We start from the raw sequence: 19,524 nt of genomic DNA on the forward strand, positions 1-19,524 counted from the left end.
GGCTGATGATGATAATAAAAGTTGAGAGTCTGGCTGAGGTTGCATCTGCGCCCTTTGAAAAACCCAGTAGGTTGCTGGTGGTACAGGGATTTCAAACTACTACCAGGCCATTGCTAGAGAATTACTGCTCATCCCTGATGGCATGTTTTTGTCAGCAGTGTCAGGGCACTTTTCTCAACTCAATGAGTATATAAAAGAACAAAAGCATGTCTTTTGCAAATCATCAACACGGTTGCCTTACAGCAATTACTACCGCTCACAAAATTTTTCCATTTCATCACTGCGAGTTCTTGCAGTACTAACATCCCGTTTCTTTCGAAGTAACCATTCTCATTTCTCAACAGTGTACCTATTCTACTAGGCAGTCCCAAGTTGTTCGGATCATTTCAGAGCCCTCTGGTGCAGTAACTTGGGCATATGTTACCTAGCAAACTTCCTTTCCATCTTTACAATAAATTTCTGCCTTGGCAAGCAGACCTAACTAGTTTGAAAACGCTGGACTTGCATTTATTGTAAATTCCCACAGCTGTTGCACATAAATATGCTGCTATATCAACGTATCCGTAAAACTTCAGGAGCTCTGTGAGGTAGCTACCGATTGCAACATCATGCATGCACCCAGCAGCAGCACACAAAAAAACCTGCATTTGGGCCATCCAAGATGATTGTGCCTAGCCACATTAATTGAAAAATGCTGAAATTATGAAATTATGCAAATGCTGCAAAAGGCACAGAGTGGGGTATATAGGCTGTCAGGGAATCTTTATGCAGTCTTTTGCACCTAAAGCCTGCAGTTGAAGTTGTCTTACAGGCTTGGAACACCTAGGTGCAATTTTTTTCACAAGTAGCATAGTTTGGCAGTGTTCAATTACCTGCATTGCGAGGCATTCACAAATAATGGGTACAATACTGTTCAGTACAACTTGAAATGCACCGTCACCGAGTGTAGTTCAGTATGCATTTTAAAGAATTAGAATACTCTGAGCCACACATAACAGCTACTACTATAGATTCCAACTGATTGCACGAATTTCCACCACCTCGGGTTCCCACTGCTCTAGGAAGAAAGGTCTGAGCTCATCTCATTCGTTAATGGTAAGGCACTCCAAATGCAAATGTGCACATAACTCCACCTTTAACCCTTTGACAGTTGAATATTCAGAAAAAAAATTCACCCCCAGTGTCGAATATTTTTAAATGCTATGTGTTTAGCGCAGTACCCATACGGCAAAAACAGTCAAAGGGTTAAAAAAAATGCATTACCTACATTCAGCAGCAAATTATCGCTCCATGAGGTCAAATGAAAAGCAAATGTTATTGTTTACTTCTAAATAGGTTTTCTCTGCATGGATTGAGATGTTTGACATTTGAGATGTCTTCAGTTTTGGGATAAGGGTAACAACATAATTCATTATTGCATGCAAACTAGCTGTTCTCTTGTCACGTTAGAGCTAGTATCTGTAACATGAGAGTTGAGTGCTACCAGCAAGCAAGGCTGTGCAACCATTCAGTCACAAACAACCGTCACATAATGTAGAGTCGGTTTACAAAACGTTTGGAACTTCAGTGTGGTTTCCTGCATGCATCAGTGACAGTGGCAAAGAAAAGTTACGCACCAGTCATTATTTTTGTTTGTCTTAGCATTTTATTGACCAAGTGAAGTCCAAAAACAAAAGGCTCTGAATAAAATCACAGGCACATGAAAAACTGCAAGTACAGTCAAAACTGGAATGAGCAATAATACTGTGCAATAAGATAATTGAAGGTATTCTTTTCTCACAGATGCTTCCCAGATTCCAACAGATGTCTTCAAGCACAAACTAACTAGTCAACCCCCTCTTTCTTCAAACATATGCACCACTTCAGTGCCACCCTCAGCAAAGTGTCCAGGAGTTGCAACAATATTTTGAGAAGATGATGCTATTCATGTATTTATGTGAGCTCATGACCAAAGAGGGAATTAATCCCAGAAAACGCTAGACCCAGAAAGCAACGGCCAGCAGTGTGTCGGTGTGAAGTCATGCACTCACTATAGGCATGGGCACCTTTGAACTTTAGCAACAAATAGCACATGGGTAGGAACACCAGATCAATTGAACTGGCTTAACATTACTTATAGCCCAACTCATATTTCTCAGTGGTTGCCTTATGATGGCTTTCTGCCACAAGGGCTAGTAATTTGGGCAGGCCGGTATTACACCAGCTGCATGTTTCTATGCTGGCACAATCCCAATATTTATTTTAGCAGGCATATGACTAACAACTGCTTATAAATTCTGGCTTATGTGCTATCAGTGGATATGCAACAAGAAACGTAAACATAAAGGATGCCTGTAACTACTGTGACATAATTAATGGAGTCTGCAATTTAGTGTGCACGTATGTACATCAATACGCATTTCACTTCTTGGAAAATAAGCTTAGTGTTAGCATGCTGAAATGACCAAAGCGTACTGCCACTTTTTGGCCCGATTCTCCGAGTTAGCAACGACGAAAAACTCCAACATACCCAATTAAAAAGATGCTTCTGTTAAGTTCAGTATGAATTCAATTAAACTAATCCATTGGTACAACAAAGTACCTAATGCATTGGAGCGATCACATCATAGTTGCATACATTTGCTTATCTGATGCTCCTAAATATTAGGATGAAATCTGCAAAGTCATTTAAAGAAAAGACTGAGTCTGGTCAATGACTGGTACTACGATGCTTGAAACCACAGCTTCACTTCCTGTTCTTGCTCAAAGGCAATACAGCAGAGCCACCAGTGGTGTCCTGGTTAAAAACACAATTAACGGCAGCACTACCATGGTGTCACTGAATGTCAAGCGTTACATACGCTTCTACGATCAGTCAGCAGCACGTGAGCAAGCTTGCAGATGTGCGCAGTGGAAGCCATGTCCATACGGGAGATCGCGATGGTGACAATATGAACATAAACGATTGCTCTCATGATGACCGTTGCAATATCCAACGTCATCCGCCAGAAGTCACCACGAAATGTGACTGCACGTCTCTTCCACTGTCTGCCCTCACTACTTCGAGCAAACGTCATCTGCTCTTTGGTTTTGCAGCGTGGCTCACACAGATGCAGTGAAAACTAAGATGCACACTCAAAATAAGTATAGACTCAAGCGTACTCAAACCATGCTGCATGAATCTTGGTGACTAGATGCATAAAATTGACCAAAGACCCCACGATGCTCTTGCTGGGCAATAAAAATACTGGTGACTCTTGGTTCATGCTGCGCAGCCTAACAGTTCTGCAGGAATGTCTCAATGATACCAAGAACGGCTCTTGAAGAAGAAAAAGTCTCCAGTAGCTCAGAGCTTATAAAAAGAAAAAAAACCTTATGGACGCAACAAGACCGAGAGCCCCAGAAACAGTGATTTAGTGCAAACGAACCCACCATTACAAAAGCCTGCTACTTCCAATTGCAAGCTTGGAAGTTAACAAAAGTCGTACAGCAACAAAGTTGGCAGAGGCTAAATGCAATCATGGCTACCAGGCTACACTGGTAACAATAAATGCTAATAAATAATAACAGTGGAATGACAAAACATTATGCGGAGCATGCTCAGCAAGCATTATGCACAAGTTATGATAGTAAAAAAAAAAGACAAACAATACAATGAAGAAACAATGACAACTTTGAGGAACTATACAAGTTGGTGCAAAAAATATGTTCATGTGTGCAATTGAGGTGACTGCTCAGAATGTCAGTCAATGATCACACTGTGCTCTCTGAACAACTAGGATGTTTTAATGCAAACAAGATATGCATCACCAAAAAAACCTTCAGGGCATGATAGTATATGTATATGACTAGATTTGATGAACTGTCATTAAGTTGTCCTTGTTAGGCAACACCCATCGAACCAGCCAAGGTATGCATACAATTTCACGCTGCATGGGTACTTGCAGCTGGAATGTCTGATATATGCACAACAGATAAAACGGATGCCGCGAGACTCATGGCATGCTCCGCCATTAAGTTTACCTCTCTAGCACACACAGATCCAAAGAAAATGAGCAGTCTGAACTGCTTTCTGTGGAAATGACTAGTGGAACTGCAAACAAACAATGAAAAATGCCATGAAGGTGACTTATAATCAATATCTGTTTAGATATTTATTATGTGCATTGAAAATGCATAAATGCTTTGGCAACCATGGCAACAACCCAAAAGATATTCAAGAAACAATTAAGTGGACTGTAACTATTAAGAGAGCAGTGCATAACTTTCTGAAGAGCATACATAAATTCCCCCAGCTGTTAGGTAAGGTTTTCATTGAATACTTTAGCTAAATATATCACATCTCCATGTTCAGTGGAGAATGCAGAACCATGCTTGAACATTTGCTTGCTGTTGTTTTTAACTTTCCTAAGTTCTGCTCTATATTCACATAAATGTGTCCATGTGTGTAGGCTTCAAAATACAGCTACTATATGTCAGACCTTGAGGCATCACAGGACGACACATCAAGTAGAGTGGAAAAAAAATATAAAATAATGATCAAATGAACTGCGGCCGAGCAGCAACAGCAGCCCAGCTCATCACCTATGCCATGACTAGTAGAAGCTGGCTCGCAAAACAAATAGAATGTGAAGAACAAGGCTAAAATGATTACACCGATGATGACATCATCCTTTATGGTGCTGTTGGAGGGGTGCTTAGCTTCGACCACACCAAAGCCATGAGAACAAAAAATGCAAAGGACAAAAAGTAAATTTCGATCCCAAATATCTTCTCCAAAATGTATTCCAAAGATACTTTGAGGAGGAGATACAAGAAGCAAAGTTACCTTCTTCAAATCGGATGTATGATCAATACTTTGTTAAAAAGTGTTTCAGTCCGTTTTAAAAGCTACACCCCGCGTAGGCTCGCACACTCATGCAAGGCTGCACTCGAAAGCATGATAGAGGAAGCTGGAAAAGAGCAATTACGTTCCTGATGTTTATAATTTTGCCTATCTGCAAAGGACATAAGCTCAAATCAGGACATGAACCTTATTTTGCCCAATGCTTTCAATGCCAAAGTGGGTGCAAAAATAGGCAAAGCAATATCCGCCTTGCATTGATGGCTACGAGTCTAGTTCACGAAGTGCCGTTTCAAACCATCAGTCAAACAGTCAGTGCGGTCAAGTTTCAAATCCGAAAACTACATGCGCACGTTTGCACATTACTTTTCCTTTTCAGGATAACATGGGATGATGCGACCTGCGACAATAAAGTGATCTGCCAGCTTGTTTTACAGTGAGCTGTTCTTGCCGATCACCACATCATCAAGAATCTCAATGATTTACAGCAGTTTGCTAGCAGTTTTCCCCTTTCATTTTTTTGCTCTTGTTAGGTAGGAAATTACTTGCAAAACGACAGCCTTTTCTGAGCTGCCTGTTTGTAGTAAGCCTCCATTTGTCAAGAAAAACCATAGCTAAAGCGTGGCACGGCGAATGGCTGATTTTACACCAGTCACAGCAATGTACTTTCTGCTTCGAAGGCTTGCACATATTCCTCAGTATCAACACAGACTGCACCGACCCAGGAGCTCAGCCAACTACCTTTGAAGGAGGGCCTCCTTTTCATCAGTAGTTCTAAGCTCTTTTTTTTTTTTATGTACACAGCAGATATCTTTTGTGAAAGTATGATGATGAGCTTTGTTTCTGACTGTTGGCAAAAAGGCTTTTTCAAGCTACAAGCCATCACCTTCTGGAGCATGGCTTCAGAAAGCCCAGCAGTGTAGTGCCCCTTTTGAGCAGTGGGCCCCTACAAAGTAAGCATTCAAACACCAGCCAACCTTCATTCTCACATGTCCATACATGCTCTAGGGTGATAGCTACCTGGCCTGCTTGAGCGCCTGGCAAGGACAACGATTGTGCTCTGCCTTTATCAGTTGCGACCTGTGTCCCATACTAACCCTACACACCTGACATCAACATCGTCAGCGTCAGAGCCCAACAGCATGGGGCACTGTTTCTCCACACTGCACGTGGTGACAATAGCTAGGTGCATGTGTGAGATTGGGCTGCTGAAGTGCTTCATCTAACCTTACAGATCACCTAGAGGGCCATGGTTTCTCTGTCTGGCGGCAGTGACATCTCGTCACCACTATCGGCCGTCTCATCCGAGCAGGAGTCGGCTTGGGATCCTCCGCTGCCACTGCGGCATCCCCCATTTGCGAGTGGTGCCCCGCACGGGCATGTTGGCTCACCCTCCGGTGTCTGGTGGGTGCGGCGACGGTGTCGCAAGCCTTCCGTCTTGACACACATGCAAGAAGAATGCAAGAGTAAGTGTGTGCTGCTTCTAAAGAGCCTGTGGACGAGTGGCCACACTTGGTTCTCAAATACGCACAGGGAGCAGCAATGTGAAAGAGAGCCCATCACGTGTCAGTTAAGGTAGCAGTATCCATAAAGATGGAAGCACTGTCTACACTTGGTGCTCTAAAATATTGCTTTGCCATCCACACTTTTTATTAGAGGGACATGATCCTTGGAAACTGTTTTCTTACTGGAGTTGAGAGATCAAAATTTCGGGCTATAAAAAGCCTGCTATGGGATTCCTCTGTATGCAAGGACACTCACGGCCAAGTGGTGAACACAACAAACATTTGAAATATACAGTCGGCGACTGTTTTTTCAGACTCAGCGGGACCTGGGAAATGGTCTGAACAATCGAATAGTCCGAAAAATCTGTAAGCTGTAAAAAAGTGATCTGTAAAAATCACTTTTCTGTGAAAAACCAGCGTTACAAATCATGAACTTCACTGCTCCCCATGTTTCATTTATATGTCGATAATAGGGAGTTATAGCATTGCACGATCTGATATGGTGGGCCCGGCCACCAGTACGGGTGCGCTGACTAGTTCCAAAGTGGTAGGCATGCGCACCACCGGGAAGCATGCAATTCACTTAAGGCAGTCACCGCATGCGCAGTCGTGCCCTGCAGAAGCGAATCGTGCTAAGCTGTAACCACTACAGCCCTCCAGTTAGAATATCTCAGCCAGTGACATTTTCGTCATGTCTATCCCACTTCAAGACGTACTGTAACGCAGCTGCAGGTCATGCTCATGTCGCGAACATATGCACGTGCCGCGTGAAGCAATACCATTCAGTTTCCATTTCCATGGTTAATGATGGTAGCAAAGACTGCGAGATGGAACTCACTGAAAAAAAAAAAAAAAAAGAAGCTAGTGAAACGAGAGCCTACGTGAATGCACTGCCCCCTCCCCCCAGCTCTTCCCCGCAGGCGACGGCATCAGAGCGCGTCGCTGCGAACAGTGCTCACACTCCATTTTTCTGTCCAATTGAGCTCTCTAGGCTACCGCGATGACAAGGTCGAGCATTCCTTTACTGCCACTGCCTCCTATGCAAATGATGCACAGAGAGCCAAGCTAGGCCGTCCGAATGACTCGCTTTGCCCTAAGCTTTCACAACTGCGCAAAGCCGGGGTGTTTGTAACAATGACGTCCACTCACATCTATTTCATGCTGAAAAAAAAAAAAAAAAAAGAAGAAGAAGAAAGAAGAAAGAAAGAAAGAAAAAAAAAAAGCCTTGGGCCAAAAAACGATCTCCACAGTATTGCTGGCGTCAAAATTGGCCAAAAAAATCAAACTTTTGTATACCATAGAGTCCGAAATATCGGTTGTGAAAATGTACATGTCCCTATGTGGCACGTGATGGTTCCTGAATGAAATCCAAAATATCGCGCAAGTCCGGAGTCTAAAAAATCGGTCGGCTACTGTTTTTGATATATAGACCCATAGCTATATAAACCCATATATGCTCGTTTCTGATATATAAACTCATAGCTAGTGTAATTGATACTGACATCACTGTGCTGGGAGCGTAGCCAAAGTTCTAGCAGTGTCATACCCCAATAAGGTGATGTACGATGAGTGGCACACCCGAGCAAGCCTTAAGAACCTAGAGCGCAGTTGACGCATCACTGATCCGTATCAGCCGTGCACCGTCACTCGCTGACAAGTTTTTCACAGCACTCGGAGTACTGCTGAACTAGCCCAGCTTGCTCGCCTTTTGCAACATGCTTCGCATCAGCACACAATGCTGTGTGCGTCACAGATTTGTGAGCCTACGTGACCAGGCCGAGTTGTCAAGCCTGCTACAGTGCGTCCATTTCGATGTCTGGATACCGAAACCGAGAGCTGTTCACATAAATGATGCAATATTAAATTATTCGCTGGGAATACTATATGAATCTTTGAGTGTGTATCATGCTTCCTGGAGTAATGAGAAATGTTTGAAACAAGGAAAGCGCATACCAAACATTTGATGCCTCCACCCCATTGAGGTTATTGCGAAGTGAATAAAAATTGTACCCTCCACCCCATTGAGGTTATTGCAAAGTGAATAAAAATTGTACCCTCCACCCATTGAGGTTATTGCAAAGTGAATAAAAATTGTACCACTTAAGGACTTTTATCTCATTTTCCAAATCTGTTTTTAATTCTAAGGTAGCCTGATGCTTTTGATGCTTTTGCTGTGCTAAATGCCATGCATAAGTTAAAATCAGTGCACGCTTGTGCAGCTGCTCTGGATATCAGCATGCAAAAGACCAGTGAAAAATAATTTTCAAGCACAAAACTGCAACTTATTAAATTAATGCAATCCAGCTTGCATGCACCATACTGAGGCAATTTTATACCTGATGCATGCTTTTCAACAACTGGCACCTGAAAATCTAAAGAAAAATTTGCTCTCAAAAATATTGCTGATCGTTTTAAAACATAAACAGCTGCATTCTAAATATTTCACAAACCATGCTTGCTAAATCTGGCTTTGATGTCATTAAAGTAAGTATATGCATAAAATGCACACAAAAGCCAAGTCTGGCCCAAAATAAAAAGTTGAGAAAAACACAGCTGGATGTTATATAATGATGCAGTAAAAGAGATGCGGTGAATACGCTTTTTGTTATATAATTATCCCTTGGGAGTGTGAAGCGGCTAAACCATCCTTGGGGAGGGGAAAAAGCATAAGCCTTCCAGCTTGCACAAGCCCGATAGTGGGTGACGCTGTGATCAGACACACCTCACATACTTGAAAATGGACAGGATATATGCATCTATCATAGCTGCTATTTTAGCCAAGTTTTTATGTATCCCTTCTCAACATGTCTTGACTGACTCTCATAACAATCAATGTAAAAGAAATTGATGCTTTTCACAAAGCATGAATTACCTACCCCATTTACCTATACCTCTGAGGCCAATCTGCCATTCTAGTACATCGCAAGGGATACCGGCATGGCCCAATGTAATAACAGTACAAGTTGTGCTGGCATGTGTAGGAAAATGTGAGCCCACCTGTTTGTGTAAGGGTGTCTGGTGGCCCTTAGAGAGCTCGCGGACCAGCAAATTGATGGATTGGCTCATGTTGGCACTAGACGACTGAGTCGCGTTCGACTGGCGGAGCAGCAGCTGCTGCAACAGGGCTTCCGTCTGTGCCAGGCGCCGCTTCAACTCTTCAACTTCACCTGCAAGGCGTGCGCGCTGTGGTCAATAGGTGGCACCACCTGCTATGCCATGCACGAAACTGCTGCATACTGTACTTGAGATGTCCAGAAGAGGCGCGATTCCACTATGACTAAGCTGCATCACTTAGCTGGCAACAGGTCGGTATTCCAAGACTACAGATAATACCAACATGAAACGCAAGACCATTCTTCGGTGATTTAACATAATGAATAAGCTTCGTGCTTTTGGGTGTGAAATAGGGCAGCTCCAGTCTGTTTCCAACAGTTATCTTTTATTTCCTTTGCTTTTTTAAGCTTTAAAGTAACTTAGTGAACATTACAGAAGTTACCATCTCGCCTGTGTGTGTGGTACATTTAGGTCAGATGTCGGGATGCTTATCCCCGTTCAATAATGTGTGAAGCAAGCTGGCAGGAGAAACCACGAGTATGTTGTATGCAGCTGATAGAACAGAACCACACCCAAGCAAGGTGAGTACCATGTGTCTTCGAGTTTGTTAACTCCTAGCTTCTCACAAATGCACAGCTTTAAAGTGCTCTGCAATTGCAGCTGCACAGAAGACTTTGCAGCAGTAGCTGTATGTAGCAAATTTGGCAAAATGAAATTGTCAACACCCTCACGCTCCCTCGCTCACCCGTTTTTCTCACTGTGCTTGTTGTGCTGAATGCCCATCTTATATGGGACAGGTAAGCAGCCATGTGCGTCGGATTGTTCCATGTGTGACGATGCACAATCATGCCTCCAACTCAACACCCAACGGAAGAACGGTGCATCTGGGAACTCCAGCACTTCCAACAAACATTCACTATTGACCATACCCATGTAGATAACAAGAGTAGAGAGAAAAGGTAATTAGGACAAACTGAAGTTTGCATTAGCATATGGCTAAATAAGTGTTCAGTGAACTTTTCACTTCAGGAAATGGTGCTACCATTGAGTCTGATAACAAAAAACTCTTCCGAGAGTCACCCAGGAGCGTCTACCACATAAGAGTTATGTGGACTCTCCAGAACATGCTTAGTGATTAAGACAGTTTTGAGAGTGGCTGCTCACACGAGGGGTGCAGTACAGTTATATAACAATCATGTTCGTACCACAGTACCATACTACACAGCGTGTTAATAACTAGTGTCATGCACCACCACCAGATAGGGTGTGTGAGGACTACAATCTTTGCTGTGCTGTTTCTTTTGCTGTTCAAGTGTTAGTTGTAATAGATGAGGTGACGCTATGCAAGCTGTTTCCCATCTCTACTCAATGGGCATGTTGCTTTAGCCGCATACGCTGTAACACTGTTCAATAAAACAAAGAGTTGAGCTAGTTGGTACATGTTTAAGGAATAACAGCGTGGAGACGAAGGACAAGGAAGAAGACAACACCTGCGCTGTCTATCAACTGCAGTTTATTACAAAGAAACATGCAAAATATACTTTTTTTTTGTGCTTTTCAAAAGTCAGAAGTAAAGGCTTTTCAGAGGTCTGAAAAGCCTTTACTTAGTTACTATTCCGCACATTCCAAGATTGTAAAATGTGGTATAGCTGTTTCTTGTTTAGGTGCCGTCATTCATAAATCATGTGTACATGCTATCAGTGACAGTTTTAATCGAGAGGTTCAGAGACTAAGATCAGCGGGGTTTCCGGATGATATCACAGTTTTTACATGCAGCAAGATACTAAAATGGATAAAAACATGCGGTAGACAACAGTCACCACAGCATTCCGAAAAGCAGAAAAATAAAACTGCAGTCCTGCCATATATTCACCAAATGTCTCACCGTTTGAAGCAAGTGGGTAGCAGATATGGAGTAGATGTTCTTTTTTCTACACCCAAAAAGCTGGGAAAAATATGCGCCTTGGTTGAGGCAAAATCAAGGGAAAATGAAAAGAAACGAAGAAAAACGAAAACAGGGTGCCAGATAAAGCATGACTTGAGGTTTGTCTGTTGCGCAGAGGGAGTTGTGTATGAAGTGCCTTTCACATGCAGGGAAGACCTACATAGACCAAACAAAAAGGTGCCTAAATACCCGCTTACGTGACCATAACACTTCATTGAAGGGAACTCCATCCTCAAATCTTGCTCTGCATTACAGGAACTGTCCGCTTAACAACCAACTGAATTGTTCTGAAAAGTCATGTGTTCCCCTTTTTAATGAAACCAAAATTCTGTACAAACAAAAAGATAAACTAACAAGAGAAATCAGTGAAGCGTTTCACATTCATAAAAATCATGACGTGTGTAAGCACCCCTTCTGTATCTGTTCATGACTGTGAATAAATATATCTTGATTCAAAAGATTGAGTTATCTGTTTGGCGGTTTGAGTTGCACATGCGCTCTTGGTTGTGAAAAGAGTATATTTTGCGTGTTTCTTTCTAATAAACTGCAGTTGACAGACAGTGCAGGTGTTGTCTTCTTCCTTGTCCTTCGTCTCCGCGCTTTTATTCCTTAAAGTGTAACACTGTGTGTAGCTTAGTTATACTAACACACCATACTGCACTGAACTGCCACCACTTTTGCTGACACCAAGGAATGATGGAAAGGCTGGGAGTTCTTTATATTGCTATATAAGGTGCATTAGTAATATGTTTTCGTGAGGTATAAAGCTTGCATCCCTTTCATTGACTTTCTAATTGCCAAGTGAGAAACAAAGTATGAATATGGATATAAGTATGAACTGGATGGAAGCCACTGTGTGTTCAGTGTTGGTAGCCATGAATCACACTGACGTGTTCCTGCCCAGAATTTTCCCATATATTGCACCCATAAGCGTGCTCCAGTAATCGGCTCATCTTAGAGGTTGACTCACTGCTCATTTATGGCTATCACCCTGTCCAAAATGAATCATGTCAGTTGATTAACATGAACTTCCGGAAAGCCGTAATGGCTTGTCCTAGTCAGTTCTGGAACACATTTCCTGCCTAAAACATGCTGAGCTTCAAGGCATCAGTTGTTTTGACATATACCTCAATTTACACTGCACAGGAGAAAACTGTAGACGACTTAAAGAAGTTATCTAGTGCTAAACCAAAACAAATATCACAAGCACCTTTGCAATACTTTGCAAGTATTGCACAACAAGTGCTGCAACCCTGACACATTCCGGGCTCAATGGCAAGGCAACCTAAGTGGGTTGCAAATTACCTTTTTATGTGTGTGTGCATGCTAATCCCATTTTGTTGAACATAGCACAAAAGAGAAAGGGCATTCAGTGTCCCTAATGACCCATCTTGTCCCATAAAGCCATGCCATCGGATTTCCCAATACATGGTCCCTACTGGACTAAAAAAATTCGGGAAAGTGTTCAGGGCTAAATCTCTGCGTATGGTGAACCCCATTTTCAGAGGCGAGATATGACTACCTGTGCTGTCTGCACAAGCAATGGAGACAATCTATTTTCGGCTGTAGCATAAGGAAAACCATGACATATGGGAGTGCGAGCAAAGAAAATTAAATATCTAGTATAAATCTAAATGTCATTAGATGTACTTGTTTAACTTTGTGTTCACATTGCTTGTGCTTTGCTGCTAGGACCAGTGCATAACTTTTTTTTGGCTCCACTCTGGGGCATGCTAGATGAAAGCATGGACACTTGCAGTAAAGTTCACTAAATTTGTTAACTATAAATAACCAGGCATTGCAAAGTAAAGTGGACAGCAGCTCGACGACACCTACCTAATGGCCCCTGCTTCGAGGAGTCGTTTGTGTGCGCCGTGCGACTAGGTGAGCCAAGACCAGCAGTACCACGCATGTCGGGCCGTGGCCATGGCTCCTGGCTTGCGTTGTCTGGTGCTGGAGGGGGCTTCTTGCACACCAGCTGTGGCAACAGCAAATGAAACAGGAAGGAGGACAATGGAGTGGCACTGCCGGTTGAGCTGCACATGGCATTTCAAACCTACAAGTGCTCACACTCTCACCTAATGATGCACACCAAGAGAGTGGAAAGAATGAATTGTTCTTATATCAGCCGTCACCTGAATGCAGTCACGTGACAAACCTTTAACCACACTAAAATAACACTACTTATGCTTCAAACTGTCAGATCAGTTCAGCCTTGCTCTAACACTCACCATCACCATATTCGGACACAAGTGAAGTCTGCAGTAACCACCATGTACATTTTTTCCGTGACAGAAAGTAGACCGTTGTTAAGGTTTTTCTGGTTACCTCTGACTTGTTTGGCATAGTTAAATATATAAAAAAAAAACTGATTTTGTTTACTGTTCTGTACAGTAATACACACAATGTGAAACACTGCCCCTAGCTAGCAGCTGCTGTTTTATTTATTTTTTTTACTTGAATCCTATTCTAATCCTATTCAACTGACTGAGTAGACAAAAACAATGCCAAGACCCAGTAGAGTATGCCCATGTTTGACTCCAGAACCAGGATGCAGTTTCTTCAAACCACAGACAATGAAGCAGCCAAAGCTGCATGGATCTAACTATTACTAAGCTACCACCATTCCTTGCCACATTACTCACTGGACTACAGTGTGCATGTGGTGCAAGCACCATGAGCTTTTTGTAGTGCTTCTCTAGAACATTTGCAAATATGTAAAGAGCGCATGAGCTACCACTGGATCAATACTTACACCATGTATGCCCTAACAGTACAGAAGGAAATGTGGCAACAAACAGTGGATGCTCTTTCGGAAAGGTCTATAGCTTGCCCATGCAGTCAACTCGCAAAGTTCAGGCTGAATGCTACAAGTCTGCCTTAAAAAAACTGCTCCACACTGTGTCATTCCCCTAGATATGTCATCGAGTGACAAAGACATACACGTTGGAGTTGACTGACCTTAAGAACAGTGTAGAGGAAGAAGACCACCACTCCGATTGTGTAGAGCGGCATTACCAGGTTCATGGTGCCCCCTGTCTTGGCTGCCTGTCGAGGAGGCTGTCGCATCGAAGGGTGTGGAAATGGCTGCCACATGCACAACAGACACTCTAGTCACTCAAAGCGGCAAGTGCAGAGAAAACCAAGTATGAAGACATAGGACACAAATCATCTGCGCGTGCACTGTTCTCCCTCTAATTCTATACTTATATGCATAGGACAAGAGATGCCAGGATTGCTGAGCCTTTGCATACTGCTTAATTCTTTGCCTCATAGTGCTCATAGACTCGCCATGGTGGTGCAGTGGTTAGGGCACTCGACTTCTGTGCCCAAGGATGCGGCATCGAATTCCAGTTGCGGCAACCGCTTTTCGATGGCAGAAAAAAGCAAGGTACCCGTGTACTGTGCGATGCCAGTGCAGGTTAAAGAACCCCAGGCTGTCAAAATTTCCGGAGTCCTCCACTACGGTGTCTCTCATAGCCTGAATTATGTTCGGAAGTTATACCCCACAAACCAAACTATCATACTGATCATGCTGTTAATCCTTTTCTTCCTTTTGCTCTTGTAACCACTTACTCTTGCTCTTGTATGCATGCAGTACTTGAAAAAATATATAAAACTGAGGGCAGCTCGTAAGCATTTCCTATTACTTCAATGGGACTAACAGTAGGCCACAATCGAAACAAAAGCACAGGCAGGATCCACGAGAGAGAGAGAGGAACTACTCACACGACCCCTGGAGTACTCTGGGCTGTGAGGTCGAGCCTGGCCCAAGCCTTCATGAATTCGTGACTGGGGCGCTCGGCCTGGGATAATGCCTGCATATGTCATCGGTGACACGTCACACTGGCCACCACTCATACAGGCTGCTCTCAGCTTATGGGCAGCTTTCATGCTTGGTGGGTGCATATGATAAGCCCACATTACACACAGCTCAAATGTTGGCCAGCACACACAGACAAAAAACGTAAACATTCTTAATGAATAAATAAATAAAATGGCAGAGCAATTAAGCTTCTTCTTTAAGGGTATTGCACAACAATGTTAATGGCTCCCATCTTCAGTGTTTCTGTGCATGCACCCTGCTCTTTGTTTAATCATTGTTCCCTTATTTTGTGCACACTGAGTATGTGTGAGACAACAGCGGCCCAAATAGGTGCAGGCTACCAGACTAAGCGAAAGACAGCCCAACATAAACACAAAGCCCCACTTTAAGAGCAGCATATCTGAATCGGGATCCAAGGTCTCGTTTCGAAGCAGAAACGAGAGGTGGCACCACTTTCCAAATCGGCCATGTCATGTAGTCTAGATAATGTGGTCCTTAACGCTGTTACAGTCATATCTCGTTATTATGGACACTCTGGTTTCCGCACAAAACTGTCCAAATTCCGTAATAACGAAACGGAATTTTTTTCTGAAAAAACAACAACAAACAAACAAAAATACGCTAAGGATAAGGTCTGCTTTAGAGCATAATGTAGGCCAATGAAGTTTGCATTAGGAGCTACAAGAACATTATTCGAGCCACCGTTGTGTTTTAAACGCAATGCAGTTGAAGGTATTGTGATGCAGTTGCATATTGTTCTCGATGGAGTTTCATTAATAAATTACTCCTACTTTTCATCTCCCACGAACCCCTGCTACGTATCAACATTCAGTCGGCTGAAAGTTGCTGAATCCAACTTTCTACAAGGCACAAGCTACTGCCAGAGATCTGTTCAAGTGAATTCATGCAATGCAAAAAATCGTAAAGTGCATTGACTGTGCAACTTCGCAGTGTGAAATATGAAACCACAAACAAAAAGGGCAATCAATCAGTCATTGGCACTACGTTCATGTGCCTGTCAACAAAATCTAGAAGAGAAATTATCTTTGAGGCAGTGTAACGATTTGGTTTTCAGACTGTCCATATTAACGCGTCAAAAATATGTGGACCCTAAAGGTATCTGTGCATTTTCTCCTTGTCCATTGTCCGGACAGCGAGTTTCCATTAATATTAACGAGACGTAAGTGCATGGAAAAAGTTTGGTCCCCAGAAAAACTGTACATAATTCGAGTAGTCTATATTAACGGGGGTCATATTAACAAGGCACTGTGTTCCCACACAGTTTCTCAGCACACAAATGTATACAACAGCTGCAGAAAGCATGCACAACAAATCTTAGTGCCGGCCCTTTGTCCACTTCTCTTGAATTTGGCCTTTGAAAAAGTGGGCCCACACTGTACTTCGGTGATGAAGGCTGATTACAGAACTTGGCAAGAACACAGCACAGTATAAAACTGCACCAGTTTTCAATGACTGATTTCCAGATTCATTACACACTCCTTCAAACAAGCTCAAAACTGCCAATTTACAAACATCATCATCAGCCTGACTATACCCACTGCAGGGCGTCCAATTAACCCAGTTCTGTGCTAGCTACATCCACTTGACCCCTGCGAACTTCTAAACCTCATCTGCCCACCTAACTTTCTGTCGGCCCCTGCTACACTTTCCTTCCCTTGGAATCCAGTTTGTTACCCTAAGCGACCATCGGTTACCCTAAGCAACCATCGGTTATCCTCTCTTTGCACTACATGTCCTGCCCATGCCAATTTCTTCGTCTTTATTTCCACTAGAATGTCAGTAACTTGAGTTATTTCTCTGACCCACTCTGCACGCTTCCTATCTCTTAATGTTACCCCAAGCATTTTTCGTTCCATGGCCCTCTGCGTTGTCCTCAACTTAAGTAGAACCCTCTTGAGCCTCCACGTTTCAGCCCCATAGGTGAGTACAGGTAAGATGCAACTGTTGTATACTTTCCTCTTGAGCGATACTGGTAAGCTGCTAATCATAATCTGTGAGTGCTTTCTAAATGCACTCCATACAATAGGGATACAAATGTGTTTTGCACGTCTGGGCATTACCCTGGATGCAGGCAGAAGCGTTTTTAGCAATTAAGTTTTCTGAGATTTTCCCCCATGCTTTGCGCTACTGAGTATCTTCTTTACAACTTTGTCACATGTTTATAAGGAGTGACTGTTTTTGATGAAACGCTCCCGCTTCACCTATCATTAGTTCACTCTCCCGAGTTTCTTCACCCATTTTCTTTACTTAGTCTTGCCGCATCTTCCTAGGTCATGCCCTTTCGGCCTTTTTCCATCAACTTTGCTTTGTAACCTCCCATCTCATGCATCAGCTGTCCTTCCTCAATACATGGTCAAACTGTCAAAGCTTCCTTATTAAATTTTTTTATTCAACAAACCTTCCTCATATGTGGTTGTTTAGTAACTTTATCAGCCAGTCACAAGCATATGGGACAAAGGTTGGCAGGGCATTGAGTTGTAAAACCTTGTAAAATCACGATGACACAACAACATTCAATAAAACCATTTATAGCAACCATATTTTTACTTCGACATACACTGCAAGACATACAAAGCAAATGTACTTCTCTTCAACAATCGCATATGCTGGTGTCTAGTGCGTTTATAGTCCTTAGTTGAGTACCACAGACTTATGTACTGCTCTACATAAGCATTCAACTTCGCATAGTTGCCGTATGGATTCGCAAAGCTGTCTGAACATTTTCCTGCGTGAGTTGGTTGGTACCCTTACCAATAATCATAACGCCAACAAAGTAGCGGCCTATCAGGCGAGCTCTAAAATGCTGGCCAATCACAACATAATCACATGCACATTTTCAAAGCACACCTCACATAGATCTCACCCAAGAACTTTGGTACGAGCACCAGCCGGTACCACGGTACGTCAGCAGTTTTGCGAACCTTGCCAAGCATTGGGCACATACGCACCTTCGAATTTGTATCATGTGTCCCACTGACAACTTCTATATGTATAGATACGAAAAATGTTGCTTGCAGATGTCAAGAGTGAATCTGTTTTCACCAAAGGCATCCGACCAAACCAAACTACGTGCGCAGCTTTCGGCGGCCGAAGTCCTAAAAACAGCCTCGATAAAACGTGCAAAAATGAAGGGGTCCATATCATTAAACCAACATGAGAATATGCCTCTACGCGTGTGAGCTGTATATGAACAGCTCGAAGCACAAAGCAATTGAACAGCGCTCACCGTCTTGGCCTTCTTGTGTCGACCACGACATGGAGAAGGCTGCCTGCATCATGGGGTAAAACACCTTGGGCCAAAGGACAGTGAAGCAGCCCACCACTATGGCAAGCACAGCGATGCTTTTACCAACGCCAATGTCTGAGTTCGCCATCTTCAGGACTGCGGGAAGCAGAGGAGACTCAGGGGAGGATAGGGTAGAGGGGAGCACGAGCAAGGGAGCAACGGGAGCACGGCTCGAAAGAGACGGTGTTTAATTAATAGTGAGTCATACACATGCGTTCGGGAAAAATCGCCAATGCAGAAGACGGAGAGGACAATAATGGCGCTGCAAGCGACTGTTTTTTCATGTTTACTGCTATTAGCAGATGTTTATCTGTTACCCCCATTTTAATTTTTGCGCTGCAAAAGTAGAACAACCTGAAAAATTGTCAGCTTTATCGCCTCATGCAGAATGCGAGACCATATGACGACGTCACGGCTACGGCGTGTGAATGTATCGATGGAGGCGACGCATTCTGCATGGTGGCCAAAATATGCTGACTGTCCATCATTCTACATTAAACCATGGAGTAGGCACACTAAATAATCATAGTGCTGCAGAGAAAATCAAGGGCTGCAATGCATTTTTGAGAAATCTTAATGAAAATTGATGTTCCAAGCGCTCGCAGAATACGTTTGTTAATATAAATCTTTTATATAGACCTTAAAATATCTAAAGAAAGAATACTCGACAGCACGTGCGCAAGCACGGCAGGATGAATTAAAAATCGAGCTGTGTAGCAGACGACAGTTTCGTGTAATGAAACGATGAAACCCGTTGAGTCTAACGTTTATTGGTTTATCTGCGTCCGCATGTACTGCTAATGGTAAACGTCAGTTGTAGTGCTTTTTTACACTGTACAGTTCACGCTTACAGTGCAATTACAAAATGGGCCCAATATTTGGGAATTTGTTCAGCTCAGTGCATCGCGGATGAGTCCTATCCACTCTACGCATTTGGAAATTCCTGTAACGCAACAGAAAAAGATGAGGAACAACAGTACGGGACAAAAAGCGTCTCTCATGTAGCGCGTGAACATATGAACGGGGCAATCTGGCCCATTCGTCTGTTGCTCGTCGTGTTTTATG

General features: G+C 43.0%; 1 protein-coding gene across 3 annotated transcripts; it reads right to left on the reverse strand.

The window, feature by feature from the left end:
• Positions 1 to 1,636: 1,636 nt before the first annotated feature.
• On the reverse strand, positions 1,637 to 18,894 carry LOC146181456 (uncharacterized). Of its 3 annotated transcripts, XM_084576508.1 has the most exons (7): positions 18,814 to 18,894; positions 18,400 to 18,555; positions 15,056 to 15,144; positions 14,288 to 14,413; positions 13,163 to 13,304; positions 9,325 to 9,494; positions 1,637 to 6,259 (listed from the first exon to the last, which is right to left on the reverse strand). In XM_084576508.1, the coding sequence occupies exons 2-7, from the start codon at positions 18,545 to 18,547 to the stop codon at positions 6,062 to 6,064; spliced, it is 873 nt and encodes a 290-aa protein (XP_084432634.1). In that variant the 5' UTR covers positions 18,548 to 18,555; positions 18,814 to 18,894; the 3' UTR covers positions 1,637 to 6,061. The 3 variants fall into 3 exon arrangements, with proteins under 3 accessions (XP_084432634.1, XP_084432635.1, XP_084432633.1); XM_084576509.1 differs by lacking the exon at positions 18,814 to 18,894 and having other exon boundaries at positions 15,056 to 15,132; positions 18,400 to 18,681; XM_084576507.1 differs by lacking the exon at positions 18,814 to 18,894 and having other exon boundaries at positions 18,400 to 18,676.
• Between the last annotated feature and the right edge of the window lie 630 nt (positions 18,895 to 19,524).

This window comes from Amblyomma maculatum, chromosome 8, assembly GCF_055883805.1.
Source record: "Amblyomma maculatum isolate TAMU_Amacu chromosome 8, ASM5588380v1, whole genome shotgun sequence".
NCBI lineage: Eukaryota > Metazoa > Arthropoda > Arachnida > Ixodida > Ixodidae > Amblyomma > Amblyomma maculatum.